The 16,765-nt window shown below is 44.1% G+C and overlaps 1 protein-coding gene across 4 annotated transcripts in view; it reads left to right on the plus strand.

Moving 5' to 3' along the window:
- The window catches only part of NR3C2 (nuclear receptor subfamily 3 group C member 2), a 190,118-nt gene that overhangs the window by 1,518 nt on the left and 171,835 nt on the right, over positions 1-16,765 (plus strand). Inside the window, exons 1-2 of one of the 4 annotated variants that reach the window (XM_077176960.1) lie at positions 91-252; positions 3,386-5,153. In XM_077176960.1, the coding sequence (XP_077033075.1) occupies positions 3,388-5,153 (1,766 nt within the window). In that variant the 5' untranslated portion in view covers positions 91-252; positions 3,386-3,387. Of the gene's footprint in view, positions 1-90; positions 253-533; positions 653-3,372; positions 5,154-16,765 lie in introns of those variants that run through there. The other 3 variants (XM_077176959.1, XM_054633356.2, XM_054633355.2) reach the window with 3 other exon arrangements.

Below are 16,765 nucleotides of genomic sequence, written 5' to 3' on the forward strand. Positions count from 1 at the left end.
GCCAATCGCGGCGGGCGGCGGGCGGGACGTAAACTTGAACTTTATGTGGGCATGTGACATGTTTTTAAAGGACTTGGCACCTTTTCCCGTCCCCTCCCGGGTGCCGCTCCGTGTCACCGGGCGGCGCGGCGCGCCTCGGGCGGGCGGGCAGGCGGGGGAGGGGCGGGGGAGCCGCGCCGCCCGCCCTGCCGCTCCGCGCCGCCCTGCGCTCCGCTCCGCGCCGCGGGGCTCGGGCTCGCCCCGCCGCAACAGGTACCGGGGCCGGGCCGGGCCGGGGGCACCGCTCCGCGCCCCGCACCGCGGCGGGAGGTGCTGCTGGCGGGGCGCGGCGGGAGGCAGCCGGGGCGCTCGGCAGCGGGGCCCGCCGTGAAGGGTGGGGAGCGGCGTTTGCACGGGAAGAAGCGCTTTTCTGCATCGCTCGGGGGGCGGGCGGCGGGAGGGGGCCGAAAGCGGGTCTGGGCTGTGGATCCCCCCTCCCCCGCGGGCTCCTGGGAGGGAGGGAAGGGAGGGAGCGAGCTTCCGGGCACTGCCGGGCCCCCCCACGCGTGACAAGCCGGACTGCACCTGCGGGAAGGCAGGCTGGCGTGGGGTACCGGGGTGCAAAGCGGCGGCTGCTCCCTGGGAGCTGCGGCGATGCTCCTCGCAGCGTAGGGTAAATGGGGAAATCGGCGTGCGCGCTGTCTGCGTGGATGTTAACGCGCGGGGACGGGGGGGACCCGCGCCCGGCTCCGCTCGGGTCCGTGGGCGGCCGTGCCGGGGCAGCGCCGGTGCCGGGGCTGCCCGTGCTGCTCCCGTACCCGGGAGAAAGGGGGGAAAACCACGGCCCAGCCACGAAATTCAGGTCCCCTGGGCAGTCTTGTGTCAGCGGGGTGGCTGTCAGACAGTGAAACTTTAAGGAAATTTGGTTTACAAACACCGAGAATTAAGAAGTGGGTGGCCGCTTGAACCACCAGTTTATTTTTTTTTTTTTTTGGTGAAACTGGGCTTACTTCAGATTTCCCCGTATCTAGGTGACCTTTTGGTTGCAGGGATACCAGGTACCATTTGATTTTTTATTTGGCTGTTGCTGCGAGACTAGTTTCATGCCTAATTGATCGGAGATTTGTGCTGCGGAGGGCTGTGTTTGTCGATATGTTTGGGGTGAAATATACAACTAGCAGTGTCTCCGTAGTTCTTTGGAGAGGGAGTCTGGGATAAGCTACTGTGCACACAATGTCTCCTGCTTTTGTAAAGTGTCAGATAGAGATGATCTTGGTTCCAGTATGTAACAGTGCTGAGCTTTAGCTGTGGGTGTCCGTGGATGTTGTAGCCCCCAGTCGGATTTGTTTAGTGAAAGTTAGTAAAAAGGCATGTGTGTGCAGTCGGTGAAGTGTGGATTCCGTGCTAGTAAAGTTGTAGTAAGTTCTGCCTAGAAGAACAAAACCAAACCCTAATGCTACCAGTAACCCCTGAGATTTTTAATTTGTTTCTGGTATCCACCAAGGCACTTGGAGGGGACAGAAACCATCACTTGCAGAAATTATGTTTGCTGCTGCACTCTCCCTAATTTATAGCTCTCGTTTTAAACTGAACTTGTATTAGGCCACAAATAATCTCTGCTGCTTTTTGATCCTCTCGGATATATTTACCAGCCTTTGCAAGTGTAGGATCAGGGCATTTTCTACTTTCTTTTCCTTTGTGTGACTCAGATTTTTATTCGCGGAAGTTTCAGAGTATGCTCGGCTATTGATTGTATGTGAAGTTCGAATTTTACTGCTGTGGGAGAAGTCCCTACAATGCTCAAACACTGGTGTAATGTTAGGCCTGCAACAGAGATTTCCTGGCATGCAGTGGTTCTGCTGGTGTTTCTGAGAGTTAAAATTAACTTACATCCTAATTTTAAGCCTTAACTAAGTTTCCTGGTTTTCAGAAATGCGGGTCACTCACAGCTGCAATTGATTTCTCTAGGATTTAGGCTTGCTCAGCACTTAAATCAGGGGTAGGTGATTATCTGGGAGTGACTTTATGTGGAATTAGGCACTTCTGTCTGAAAATTTTATACTATAGGAATGTGATTTAATGTACATGATGATGTGAGACATAATTCTGGGTTCTAATAAAATTTGTGCTTGAGGGAAATGTAAGCATTGGGTTATAGTTCCAGTTAAGTAAGGGCAAAGAAGTATTCAAGTCATTCAGTTTACGTTTTTTTGTTTTCTTTTTATTATTTTGCTCAAAATAGCTTAGCTAAGAAACGTTAAGTAAAGGGGTAGAACACTAAATTAATATTGGAAAATGAATACATTCTGAAAGGAAAAAAATATTTGCATAATATTGATATTGTAACTGTTGGCACTTGAGTTTCTGCAGTTCTAATGATACTACGAGCCAAATCCTTAAAAAGTAAGAAATTGTTGTTACTTATATGTGATTTTCAGATTATTAGAGACTGGGTCATGCATTTTGCTCCTTACATCGAGAAAGTGACATGTGGGATGAGAGGGGTTTTTTAAGGGTCCATTTTAGAACAAGATTTACTTTTCTTTATATATTGCTCTTGCTGGCTGCCATGGAAGTTTGCAGAATTGGCAGAGTCATGGATCCATTTAACAGCCATGCATTCCCACCTAGTCTGATCCCCTTCCTCTGTGGCAGAAATGTTTCCTACTGATCTGCTGTCCTACTTGTCTCCCCACACCTTCCTGTCTCTTTGGGAGGTTGTACAAGAAGTTTGTGTAGTTGGGAAGGGGCGAGTCAGCTCCCAGCCCCTCAGAACCACTGGTTCCTTCTAAAGCATCCTGAGTTAGGCTGAATGGTGAGGATGATGAAGAGAAATCCCTTTAAAACAGCAGTCTTCCTTGCTTTGTTGTCCCTCTAACATGGCAGTGGAAGGTCCTTGCAGAGCTCCTCCAAGCTCTGTAATGAGCAATTTCCACAGGGTTTTCATCCTGCCTGCCACCAGCATGTCCTTTCAGGACCTCTCTGGATCCCCTCCTTCCTTACTCCCCTTTCCCTTTTTTAGGTGAGGGACAGCCCCTGGTACAGCTGGCTCTGACCATGGGGCTATGGCCAGCGAGGGTGGGCGGTGTGCTGACATTGCCAAGCCGTTCCTTTTGGGGCAGGGCTGGGAGCAATAATTTGGGTGTTCCCTAACTGCTGAGCTGTTTTCTCCCTGAGCCCATAGGGCTGTCATATCCATGAGACCTTTCCCTCGGTTTGATTGAAATTGGACAAATGGTTGAGAGATGATGGATGGGGCAGGGAAATGGGACTGGCAGACAGAGACAGAGAGGAGGATAGACAGAGAAAGCGGATACGCCTTGTTTCCTTAGGAAGTTAGGAAATTTCCTTAGGAAGTCACACTGTCCTGTCATTAATTTTACTTTTTTATATATGTCTTTGCTAGTTATGGAGACAAAAGGATACCACAGCTACCCAGAAGGCTTAGATATGGAGAGACGGTGGGGTCAAGTTTCTCAGTCTGTGGAGTATTCTTCCATAGGTGCTGGAGAGCAGACTGATGACAGTAACTACATGGAGATTGTAAACGTCAGCTGCGCCGCCGGCACTTTCGCAAACAGCAGTGCTCAAGGAAACGGCAAAGAAAAACCTGAGCTACTCTCCTGCCTGCAGCAAGACAACAGCCAGCCTGGTCTCCTGCGCTCTGACATCAAAACCGAAACAGAGTCCAAGGAGCTGTCGGCAACGGTGGCTGAATCCATGGGTTTATATATGGATTCGATACGGGACGCCGATTACCACTACGATCAGCAGAACCAGGGGAGCCCAGGAAAGATCTACCAGAATGTGGAACAGCTGGTGAAGCTGTACAAGGAGAACGGCCATTGCTCCTCTCCCCTCCACAGCGCCAGCAGGCCCTTGAGGTCTTTGATGTCGGACTCTGGGAGCGCTGTGAACGGCGGTGCCATGCACACGATTGTCAAAAGCCCCATCATGTGTCAAGAGAAAAGCCCCTCAGGCTGCAGCCCTCAGAACATGGCCTCTTCAGTGTGCAGTCCTGCAGGAGTTAACTCCATGTCCTCAACTACCGCTGGCTTTGGGAACTTTGCCATGCACAGCCCCATGGGGCAGGGCACCCCTCTGTCGCGCTCGCCCAACGTTGAGAGCCGGGGCTCCATGTTGCACAGCCCCGCGCACGTCAGCAACGTCGGCTCTCCACTTTCCAGCCCTATCAGTAGCATGAAGTCGCCGATCTCCAGCCCTCCCAGCCACTGCAGCGTGAAATCTCCCGTCTCGAGTCCCAACAATATCACTATGCGATCTTCTGTGTCCAGTCCTGCAAACCTGAACTCCAGGAGCTCCATTGCCAGCCCTTCCAATGCCAATAACAGGTCCACGCGCTCTAGTCCAGCGGTTAGCACTGTGGGATCATCCATCTGTAGCCCCGTTAACAGCTCCATAGGGTTCCCGCCTTCCGGCACGCCAGTGGGGCCTAGCAGAAGCCAAGACACCGTTCCCAGTCCAGAAACAAAAGACAAGGGTGCTCAAGAACTCACGTTTCCTAAGATGGAGGAAATGGAGAACGCCATCTCCAACAACAGCCAGATGAACCTTGTTCAGTTCATAAAGCCCGAGCCAGACGGGTCCTTTGGCAGCGCCTGCATCGGTGACAGCAGCAGCAGCAAAATAAACTCAGATTCCCCCTTTCCAGTACCAGTGAAGCAAGAGTCGGCCAAACATCCTTGTTCTGGTGCCTCCTTTAAAGGGAATCAAACAGTAAATCCTTTCCCATTTACAGATGGCTCGTATTTTTCTTTTATGGATGACAAAGACTATTACTCTCTTTCTGGGATTTTAGGACCACCTGTTTCTTCATTTGATGGAAATTGTGAAGGTAGCGGTTTTCCAAATCCAGGCCTACGTGTGGGGATTAAGCAGGAGCCTGATGATGGCAGCTATTACCAAGAGAACAGTATACCATCCTCTGCCATTGTGGGGGTAAATTCAGGTGGACAGTCATTTCACTACAGGATCGGTGCCCAGGGCACGATATCCTTGTCGCGGCCGGTTGCTCGAGAGCAGACATTTCAGCACTTGAGCTCCTTCCCTGCTGTCAGCACGCTCGTGGAGACCTGGAAGTCACATTCGGAGTTGGCATCCAGAAGAAGTGATGGGTATCCAGTTCTAGAGTACATTCCAGAAAATGTGTCCAGGTGAGCTGGCAAATTGCTACTTTTCTTTTCTTTTTTATTCTCATTTTTTTTTCTTTCTTCCCCTGCACTAAACAAACAAGGCGTGAATTAAAATGAGGACCAGGGTGGTATTTCTCAGTCTGATGCGTAATTCTTTGTTTGAATCTCCATTATTATTAGATTTGTGGTTATCTTGCTGTATTTTACTCTGCCTTTAATGAAAGCAAAGTGCTGGCTTTAATATTTAAGAAGAACATATTGTATTCTGTTGTTATTAGGTTTGAAGGTATGGCTTTAGTATGTTTATGAGCTCTTACTACTACAAATGTTGTTTTTCCTATAATGAGAGCTTAGTAAAATTGCTCTCTTGTGTCCTATAATGGTTATTTTTTTCTTAGCTAATGCTTGAATGTGTTGTACCTCAGATGAAATGTTGAGATGAGGATAAGAAAATGGTAGTGTCAGGAATCTGTTTTTGTGAAGAAGCATGGTTCTGTGTTTGCACTGGACTTTAACTGGTTAAGTTTAAAAAACAACGTTGCAAGCCTGTGGCAACATATTATTTCTGTATTTTATCTGTAGGAACATTTGGTTTATATATATAGAAAAATGCCTCCAGAAGGAGGAGAGCTGTTAAAACTTGATGCATTTGAAAGGGAGAAATGGATAAACTGATCCCCTCACTTTTGGTGGAAAGAGAAATGAGCAAGTGTCATCTGAATTTGGCTTTCTTGGCTGATCTGTGGAAGCATGACCTTCTTCAAGCAGGTGTCCTTGAGTTGCGTGAGGGATGCCTACTTTCCTAAACCATCTAGTGTTGCAGAGTCAATAGTACACGTTCTGAAGCGCCTCTGACAGCATACCTGAGTTCAAATGGTTGCACAGCACACCCATGTACCCAGCAGGCTCACCAAAGGCTTGTGCCAAAGCTCAAATAGCCAGTGACAGATTGGCATTTACCTTTCTCAAGTGGTTTTTCTTGCTCATCACGAGCTATGCAGCTGCCCTCAGTGAATGAAGCATCTGCCTTATTCTTGGCGTGGGGTTAGGAGGATGCGTGGTGTTTTCCATATTTGTATGATACTACAGATTTCTGAAAATAGTGTTGCAGTGAAAAACATAATATCTAAAATACTGGTGCTTTTCAGGAGGGAAATCAGCCTATCTACCTATAAGGAGAAAAAAAACCAAACTTTTTTCATATTATTGTCAGTTCTGTCCAGAACTGCTACAATCTCTCTGTCATTTTGTAGGCCATGCTTCACTTTTTCTTTGGCCATTTCTAATATGGTCTCGAAAAAGAATGCACTTTTTAATATACTCAGTTTGAAAGGGCTGTATCCTACCATCATGCTGAACTTTGCATGTAGCTGGATATTTGTTACCATCCAGTCTTGACTTAAATGTACTTTCTTGGACTAAGGAAGATGGAGTCACTGTTCCTTAGTTATTTTACCTGATGAAATTTTCATAAATTGCATTATTTATATAGTGAGAAAAGTTCACCAGAAGACTGATGGAATGCCTGAATACAAAGACCCAATATTTTACTGCCTTTGTAGTTGAGTACTGTTGCTTGGACAGGTAGCTCCTGCCAGCTATGAGAACTCTTGTGTGACTGAATGCTTGCACTGAGTCAAGGCTGTCATCCATTGCAGGGACAATAAACAAGGAAATAATGCAGGAAGGAACAAGGTTGCCATCAATAGTTGTGTTTGGAGTGACAGTTTGTTATAAGGCTTTTAAAGGAGTCTCCTGATCTGACATTAGTCCAATGTAGCTCTAGATCAGTACATGTAATCAGGTTTGGTGATGACAGAGGCTGGGTGCACTTTCCTGTCTTTGTTCTCCAAGCTCGTATCTCTGTAGGATTTGCAGGTGAGTGTGGTTGCCACTCTGCAGGGCTGGTATTCTGAAACGTTTAGTGCTCAGAGCTGTTACGTGTGGAATTTTGTTCAGGTGATGGAGATCTGCGGGGTTGCGACACTCCAGGCATCCTGATCTGTACTCCAGATTAGGACATGTGTCATCATTTCAAATCTCAGAATCAACCCCATTATTTAACTAAATGTAGCTCTTAATCTGGCTGGTGATGGCTCTATGCCAACAGTGCAGCCAGGGACCTGTGTAAATCCCTTAAAATTTTCAAGGTAAATTAGTGCAGAGATCTTTTTGGCAGTGCAGATTTGAGTGCAGAGGTGTCTGCTGAGATATTTGTCTGCTGGTGAGACGAGTCATAAAGACTCCACATAAGATGTCACACATGTAAAATCTCATAAGATGTCATACATGTAAAAGCTCAGCCTTGCTCTTGAACCTCAGACTGATCATTATTCTTCTCTTCGTTTCTGTGCTGTCATGCAGCTAGAACAGAGGAAATCATGCTCAAATTAGTTAGTGCTCTGAGGTGTTGTAATAAAACACACATAGTTTAAAGCCATGCCAGACCCAACATCCCAAGCAAGGTTGGTTTCAGCTGTCCCATATCCATGTAGCATGGGGATTGCAAAACACTTCTTCCTTCATGTCATCAGAACAGCAGCATCACACCTCTGTCCCCTACATCTAAACCAGATCCTTGCTATTTCCAGGTTTTTTTTCTGATGTGCCAGTCATATCAGGCATCACACATTTTGCAGACTTTTACAGCATGTGATTAACCCTTCAAAGTTTGCAATATTTTGAAGTTTCTGGTAGTCTAAGTCTTGGTCTTTTTTTTTGGCTTGCAATATAAATGGCTGCAAGCAAAGAATAAGGTGAAGGGAAAAAATAGGCTACATGGTTCTCTAAAGCCAGTAGATGACCAGCATGGAATATGTCTTGTTTTAGCAGCATTATTTTCTGAACCCTGATGTCATACCCTTTCTGAACTGCCTCAGACTTGCAGCTTACATGGTGAAAAGGACTGGATGGCCAAAAGAAGATGACTTTGACTTTTCATATTTATAATGAATCTTAAGAATATTGCTGTTAAAAAAAAATCATATTAGAGTGTTCCCTTTCTTGAATCAGTGGTAGTGTCTAATAACCATAGTTGAGGCATTTAAAATGCCTTACTACCTTGTTGACTGTGCCAATCACCCACTGCCAATTAGAACATTTCTCTTTTTCTCCTTCAGTTACTTTCATTAGATGTGCACAGCTATGGTTCTTTTTAAGTTAGTTGATAGTAACTTTTTTATAACATTGCAGATTGTGGTGTTTGGGGAATGAGAGCCTCTTAAGGAAAACCAAATTGCCTTATTCTCTTTTAAATATTTTTCTTCTGCTAATATGCATGCAGAACATGTCTTTGTTTTTGAAAGATTTTACATTTGTAATTTTTAATAAAGGGTGAATCATACTTGTCTAGCTGTGTGTATAGATTCCTCCTTCCACAAATGGCATTTCTAAGAAATACTGGTTTCTAAACTAAATAATAACTAAGTGGGCTTGAAAAAGAAGGTGTGTGCAATTGTGTGATGTCATTGATGAAAACCTACACAAAGAATCCAGATAAGATTTCACTATAGGGTGATCAGTGCTTGTCTGAATTGGGGTGCTAGCCTAAGCCCCATGAGCGTGCCAATTATGTGATTTTCCAAATGGCCTACGAAAATGTCATGGTTGCTTAAAACAACAGTAAAAATTGAGGAGAATGACCTTTCTGCTGCATTAGCTCTTACCTAAAGCTTCTTGTGCAAATGTGCCTTTTCCCTCTAATTTCCATATTAACTCATGTATGTACACACATGTAATTACTTTTCTCAGTGCTTGTGGTGGAAACAGAGGGCTGATACTCCCTCCTACTGTCATTTCTTCCTGGCAATTCCACTGGCATAATCTAGCGTGGGAGGAATTCACAAAGTTTGATGTGCTATTCAGAAAGTTTAGTGTTTTAATATGAATTGCATGTGTTTATCCATAATAGTGTTTCAATAAATTTTTCATCAGATATTGATAGTATTTTAGGGATGACTTATACCTATCTGTTCCTGAGCCATTCACATGTGTCAGTATTTATTTCTTAGACCCTACTTGAAAAAGCTCCCCAAAAAAGCAATCCCACCCAACCCAAAACCAGAAGGCAACCCAACAACATGATCCAGATTTACCTGTAGCCTTTACTGGCTTGAATTGATTCTGGTTAAAATCTGATTTCAGGCTATTGCAAGTATTTTTGTAAATAAACTTTTATGTTAAATATTATCTAGAATAGTCACTTATCAGAATTATACCTGCCAGAAAGATAAAGGTCTGGTAAATATTATTTTTAGAATTTATGAATGGCCTTGACCTCTGTTTGCTGACGGACTTTATGAGAAAAGGACTGTGCTGTTAAAATATTCTCCATGCTTGGGAGGACTGTATTCCCTTTTATGTTCCCAAAAATTTACTGTGCAAAACTTTTTCAGAAATGATTCTCTAATACCATGCATCATAGCCTCAAATCTATATTTTTCCTTTATTTCAATTTGAGAAGGTATACTTGTTTTTGTAGGTTCTTGTATAATTTTGTGTCTTTTTTTAATGCAGCTTTGGGTATAGTCTTGACAAAGCTGAGACCTCTGCATATCCTTTGTTTCTCGCTAAAGAAATTAGAAGTCTGTATTAATATGTCAGCCCAGGAGGCTGAAAGGTTCCCTTGGGCATACCAGCATGCATTGAACAGCTTTTTACTTTCTACAGCTTTCTTTGTTGTTATTTTGGTGAGGGTGCTGGGTTTTTGTACTGCTCTTTATTGAGAAGTTCGAAGTCTGTATAAAGTATTTTCCCTTAAAATATGAATGCAAATAATGCCTTATTTTTCCTTAAAATTATATATATCCATTGCCTCCTGTGCTGTGGCGTAGGGAAGTCCAATTAATGGAAAATTGTGTTTCAGAGCTGGGTGGATCTTCCCCATCTGGGGAAATAAGAGCGCTGTTGTCAAGCTGGGTGCCAGGATCTGGGGCTTGGTTGTTTCTTTGTGCAGCAGTAAATATAGTTGTGTATTTCCAAAATGTTTAGTGGTTGATACCACTAACCTTTGCAGTACTTGGCTGTTGGAAATCAGTTTGCCATGTTTAATTCTGATAGTAGCTAATAGTTGTTGCCTAGTTTTTGTATCACTTTTGGTGATATGGAATCTGACTACGATAATCTTGTTTTGATGGTTTTCTGAAAAACAGGAAGGTGGGGTCACCTTCAATGCACAGATTTTATAACAAGCAGAAGAAATTTTGATTGTGCATTTTTTTTTTTATTCTGACAGTATGGATCAGTCCATTTTCATGAGGACTGGAAGACAGAAAAGTATGAACTCTATAAAAAAATGTTCCTGTCCTGTTTTAGGAGATGTGTGTTGCAGCAAGGCAGGCAAGCACAGGGATTGCTGCAGTAGATTCAGTGCTCGTGCAGTACTCGTGTTGTCTGCAGAGGGAGTAAATTGTTAAGTTGTGGTTCAATAACCTGGCCTTACTCAACCAGCACTTAACATTAATGGAGCTACAACCTGCTGTGGAGTGCTCTGCCTGGCTGAATCAGATTGCCAGGTACTTATTGGTGTTCTGCTGATCCCAGGCTGGAGCAGTGGCTGCTGTTGGGTGTCACTTGTAGATGAACAATGTATTATTTGCAGTGGTGAAAACACTCTGTTGGGCCATGCCTTGTCTGCTCTGATTCTAGCTTTGCCCTGTCATTGGGCTTGTTGTATGTGAGAGCCAGATTGGGTTCCTGATCCAGTCCACTTGAAGCTCCAAAGAACCAACAGGACAGTGGAACTTGGTGAGCAGTTTGATGCGGTATGGACATGAGAACAAACTGAAGGGATGGAAAGGAATGGAGCCTGTGAAATATCCCAAGTGCACCTTTCTGCTAAAAGTAGATATATAATAATGTATTGTCCAGCATAATCCCAACACTGGTATTTTCAGGACGTAGTTCTAAGGTGTTTTCTGTTTTTCAATTGTATGCATTGAGTCTTTGAACAGAGTTGTAGGAGATGGAGTTAATAATGGACTTGTTCTGACCAAAACTTCTTGGAGAACAATGGGGTGATGTGATTCAAGATTTAAGATCTCAGAGGTCAGAAAATACCACAGTTAAGGATGAATATAGAACCATAACTTGTTCTCTGGCAAATGTGTCTTAAAATATGGCTGTCTAAGAGCGATAAAAATGGTCCAACGAGGAAACTAAAAAGAGTGTGTGAAAAACAGGTATTAAATCCATCTAAGTTTAGTACTTTTATCAGTTTTCACATGCAGCTGGTTGCTACACAGTGCCTGGTGCTCAGCATATGAATTACTTCGGTTGCAGTCTCCTCTGAGTGAGAGATCTGTGCAGAGGAAGAAAAAAGCAGCAGTATTTCCATTGGGTGCAGTGGACCAGGTTCTCGCAGCGTTATTGGGCACGTCTGAATGCACCCTAAATAGACCATGGCATGATGTGGCTGCTCGCTGCCCTACTTGTGTCACCCGCAGCAGAAGGTCACCGTCTGCTGGGCTCTCCCACAGCCCTCTCCTGCTGCAGCCCCCTCGGCTTTGCTGCTGGAGGAGTCAGGCTGACCTTGGAGGAAGGCACACGTTTTTGGCTTAGGCTGCAGGGGAAGGGCTCCCAGGTCAGGAAGTGCCTGTTTATCCATGGCAGCAGTTCCCAGTGCGGCCTGCTCCGCTACCGCTGCCGGCAAGGGGAGCGGCAGCATCTCCCCCTCTCTGCGGGGCTTGTGTGGGAGGAGGCACGCCCTCCTCGGACTTGCAGACAGGATTTCTGCGCATCCATGGCTTTCCCTTCAGGGACCCCGGGATTTTGCAAAAACCTTGGGGGTTGGTTTGCTTTCAGGGCAAAGTTTTCAAATAAATGGTCTCTTTAAATGGGAGGCTTTGTGACCTTGTTTGGAGTTGGGGTTTTTCTGGTTTGTTTTTGTTTTGTTTTGCAGTGAGGTTTATTAATGTGGTTTATCAGAGCTTAACAGCGTGTTTTCGGAAAGGAGGTGATCTGGGGGGTTCTCTTTCCCTATTTTGCTGAAATCAGTGCTGAAAGATTCAAAACACATCAAACAACGCTGCCCCATCCCACCCCAATCTCCCAGAACAACAGAAAAAGTGCAGAAAATCAAATCCATGCTGTTCATTCTGGATTCTTAAAAGTATAAGTAACATTGTTTGTATCTATTCAGTATGTGAATAAATATTTTTGCAAGATGCCATTTCTTTACTGAGTTATATTATAGCAGAAGTTCCCACACTGCTGGTAGATCACGAAATAACTTGAATTATATTTTTTTATCTTAAACAGTGAATTAAGCACCTGCAATTACATTGGAGTTTCTTGTTAGTTGGTTGCTAAATTAAATTTCTCCAAATCTGTGATCTCTAAGCTGCATATTGGCTTCATGAATAAGCTGATAGCTTAAATTTCGTATTTGGAGGTAGGGTTAGTTGGAGTTAATATGTAATGCTATTTTTTGAAAAGGAGAAAAATAAAAGTAGATTTTGGTTAGAACCTCTGAGCAGGAACAAAATCCAGTATTTGTGGATAATACATAAAATGGCTTATAGGAATTTGTATGCTCCTTCTAAGATGCATGGAAATGCTGCTGATTGTGGTTAGTGATAATAATAGATCAAAGAGTTACAGCCCTAAGGTTAAAAAGCAAATTTCAGACTAATTGCTGCATGTTTCTGACAATTTTTCTATCACTTTGCTCATTTCCATCCTCTCTCCTAAACAGTACTTTCTACTTGCATCTGGAGGTGAAATAACTTTTTTGAATGAGCTTTCAGGCTAAAATTTCTGCTGAGTACGAGTCTTTTCTATTGTGCTTTTCATTGCATATCTGCTTTTGAGAGGTGTTACCCCAAAAAGTGGCAGCTTTATAAACCAATTCCATAGCAGTTAGGTCTTTGGAAAAAAAAAAAAAAAACAAACAAAAAAACAAAAAAGAAATTAAATCTTCATATCATCTTTAATAATGCTTTCTGAATCTTTTGGATTTGGGAGAATATCTTAATTCCTTATTTTTGTGTGTGTATGACCCTTTTTTGGGTGCATGTTCAACCTTAAGTCTCCAAAACAAAGCAGTATTTTAGAGGTTTATTTGGGCAGTGTAATCTATCAGTGGTCTGAGAACTTTTAATCAGAGGGCAGAATGGGGAATTCAGTAGTTTGTCCTCACCAGGATTTTGCTGAGAACTTGTAGGGTCTTGCCAGCAATTTTTGGCAATGCATTTCTGAATCCTGTGTTGTACTAAGATCATAGTGCAGTCCTGCAAACCCCTTTGTTTTCTGGGTTTGAAATTCCTATGTACTGACTTTCTTTTGCCCACCGGCTCCTCTCCTGTACCTGGCTTAGAGGGTCAGGATGGCGCACGGCAGCTGTCCCGGTCTTGGCTCGGGAGTGCCCCGCGGAGATGGGAGCAGTTCTGAGCAAGGCAGTGCTCTGCTTCATACACTTTAACTCGGGCTTTGCCTCTCTCAGGCAGCTCCAGGCCTCCAGCTGCAGGGAAGGGGCAGGTGCTGAGCGTGGCTGGTGGGAGCAGGGTGCATGGTGCGGGCCCCGCATCCCGCGCCCCGCATCCCGCGCCCCGCATCCCGCGGGCGGCTTGCGCAAGGAGCCGAGTGCGAGTGCCCCGGGAGGGAGCGCCTCACGTCACCCGCCCTGTCCTCGGCCAGACCTGCGCTCCCCCAGCCCTTTGCAAGTGCGGTTTCACAACCGGCCAGCCCCGGTTTACTCTGGCAGCGTCTCACCTTGGGAAATCAATTGTGTTTGTGTCTTTAGCTCTCCCTTAGTGCTGCTGCAGGGAAGAGAGCGGGGCAGGGACTCCGCTCGCTGTTATAGAGTGGGTTGGCTTGGGAAGCAAGATCCGAGATCGTCAAGTTCCAACCCCACCTTCAACTAGACAAGGCTGCTCAGAGCCCCATCCAGCCTGGCCTTAAACGCTTCCAGGGATGAGGCATCCACAGCTGCTCTGGGCAACCTGTGCCAGTGCCTCACCACCCTTCAAAGTAGAGAATTTTTTCCAAATACCTAATCTAAATTAGGTATTCCTAATATAACTCCTTCAGTTACAGCCATTACCCATTGCCTATCACCGTGTGCCCTTGTAAGAAGTCCCTCTCCAGCTTTTGCAGGTGATTCACCATTTTCCCCACTCAAACACTGCCTCCCGTCTGACAGGAGCAGTGCTGGAGGTGGGACGCGGTCTCATAGTCAAGTTTCATCAAAGTCACTGCCCTCAGACTAGGAGCAGGAAAGGGATTACTCCTGGAAGTGCCTTAAGGTTGAGGCATCATGAGAGCAACCTTTCTATTCCCTCAGGAGGCATGAGTTCAAATATGAGCTTCTCCAAAAGGTCGGAGATCTCACTTTTAGCATTGCTGAAGACTTGTCTCTAGAAACCTGTCATGCACTTCAGCGTTTTTGAAGACTGGAGTGCCAGGGACCTTGCAAATGAAGGTGGGTGGGAAATTTGCACAGTTTCCAGGCAGACTATCTGAGCTGTCAGCTTCATTATTTTGAACTAAATTAGATTTGTGCTAGAGAGTGCAGTATGCTGGAGCGGTTAGAAAGCTCTTCCTCTAATGGTAGCTTTGGAGCAACTTTGGTAGATATAACTGTGTTAACTTCCAAACTCACTTGGATAAATTAAGATGAAACAAAACAACTATCTTGCACAGGTGTGGATCCTGGGATATGGGAAAACTCCCTGGAAAAACTCAGGAATTCCACTTGAAGACAATATAATTTAATGTTTGGTGTTTCTAAGGATCAAGGTCTGTTATTTTTTATGGTTTGGTAGAAATTGAACACGTTGTCATTTCTGGCCAGAGGATGCATGCTTCTGGACCACTGCACTCCTGCTGCTCCCTGAGGACCCTGAGACCAGCAGGGAGAGAATACTCAGGGATGCTGCAGTGGAGGTCATTTTCCCCCTTTTCCTAAGGATTGCCCCCCAGCTTGTAGCCCGCTCATTTGGATTTAGCGTACACCATGGGTTTGTTTTGTTATTTCCATTTTAGTTTTGTTCAGTTTTGAGTGCTAAGGCTTTCTAACGTTAATAATTAAAAACAAATATCGGCCAATAAATATCTTTAAGGATTAGAAAAAGTTACTAAACATGACTGGCTTGTTGAAATTCTGCATTGAACCTTTGTTGCAGACTGCCCTGCTGGAAAATCCATCAAATGAACCCACATTGCTGCAGAATTAGCTCTACAAACCCTGCACAACTTTACCATACTCTTCCTTCAGATACACAGTGGTAAAAGAGAATGATTCCAGTTGATACAATTAGGATTTTTAAATCCTTATTTTTAATCTGGGTCCATGTAAAGTAGCTGGAAGATGAACAAAGTGTGGGGGGTTAGACATGTCAGCTTCTGCTCAGTGTATGGAAGTAAATGTTGGAAGTGGTCCAGAGCTTTATGGCTGCTGCCAACTAATGACATAAGATAATGTTGCACTGAAACAATGCATTTGATTTGCATTTGTTTCCCACTAACCTTTCCGATTCTTGGGACTGCTTGGAATTTATGTTTCTGGAGATTTGACAGTAAATAAAAGGAGATTGGGCATTGAAAACTTTGAATGATTAAATATGCAGTAATGACAACTTCAAACTGCACATGCAGATAATGAGATAAAGAATGATTACTCACTTCATATTAAACCCATTTGGTGGAAGAAGCAAAGAGGACGAGTGTCCTTTGGATGGACATGTTATTTTAAAAAGGGAGAAAATTCAGAGGAGCTAATGTGTATAGAAATAGAAGTGAAAAAAAGTGAGTTGCTGATTTACTTTTTTTTTATTTCTGGAATTGAAATGTATCTATTATGGCTCTGCAAATTGTCCTGCATTTCTTTTCTAACATAAACAGGACTTAACTGGGTGCAGAAGGCTAATAACAGAGTTTGTAGGTTTTGCTTACATTTTTATTTGGATCAGAAATGTGCTTTTGAAGCGAATCTTCCAGTTGCCACCATCTTCTGTCCTGTGGTTCATATCACTGGGCAGCTGAGGGGGGAGCAATCAGATATTTCTGAGCCAGAAGGGAATGAAAAAGCACTCCAGGCAGTACCCAGGGCATTCCAGCCTCAGCTTCTGTCCATGGGACCCCACTGGAGCTGGCCTGAAGCACAACCCTTGTGACACTTATAACTGGATGGTGGATCCTCAGGACTGACCATTCCTCTCCATAGATTTCCTTTTATGTCTGTAATGTGAGTGCTGCCGGTGTGTAATTGTATTTTCACCTGTGAGCTCAGGCATCTGTAATTGAGAAAAGATTCAGAGTTACAGGCAGATGAAATTGTTGCACAGAAGAATCAGAGGCACTGTTTTCAGCAGATGTGTTTGTTCATAAGTTGTGACCAGAATTAGAAAAGTACCTACTTACTCACCCTTCACCTCAATCTAGAAATTCTAAAAAAAAGCTGAATTAAATCCTGGAAATAGGAAATGAAACTGAAATGACAAATAGGCTGTATCTTTTTTTTTTTTTTTTTTTCATTAAGTGAATTTCACTTCTTTTCAGCTAGATAGGTATATTCTGATATTTATTATAAGACTAATCTGTAAAGGCAAACAGAATTGTTTTGATTATAGGCAGCTGCCTTAAGTATTTACAAGCAGCTGTAACTTAAACAAACTAATTTAAGGACTTACAATTTT

This window comes from Agelaius phoeniceus, chromosome 4 (assembly GCF_051311805.1).
Source record: "Agelaius phoeniceus isolate bAgePho1 chromosome 4, bAgePho1.hap1, whole genome shotgun sequence".
NCBI lineage: Eukaryota > Metazoa > Chordata > Aves > Passeriformes > Icteridae > Agelaius > Agelaius phoeniceus.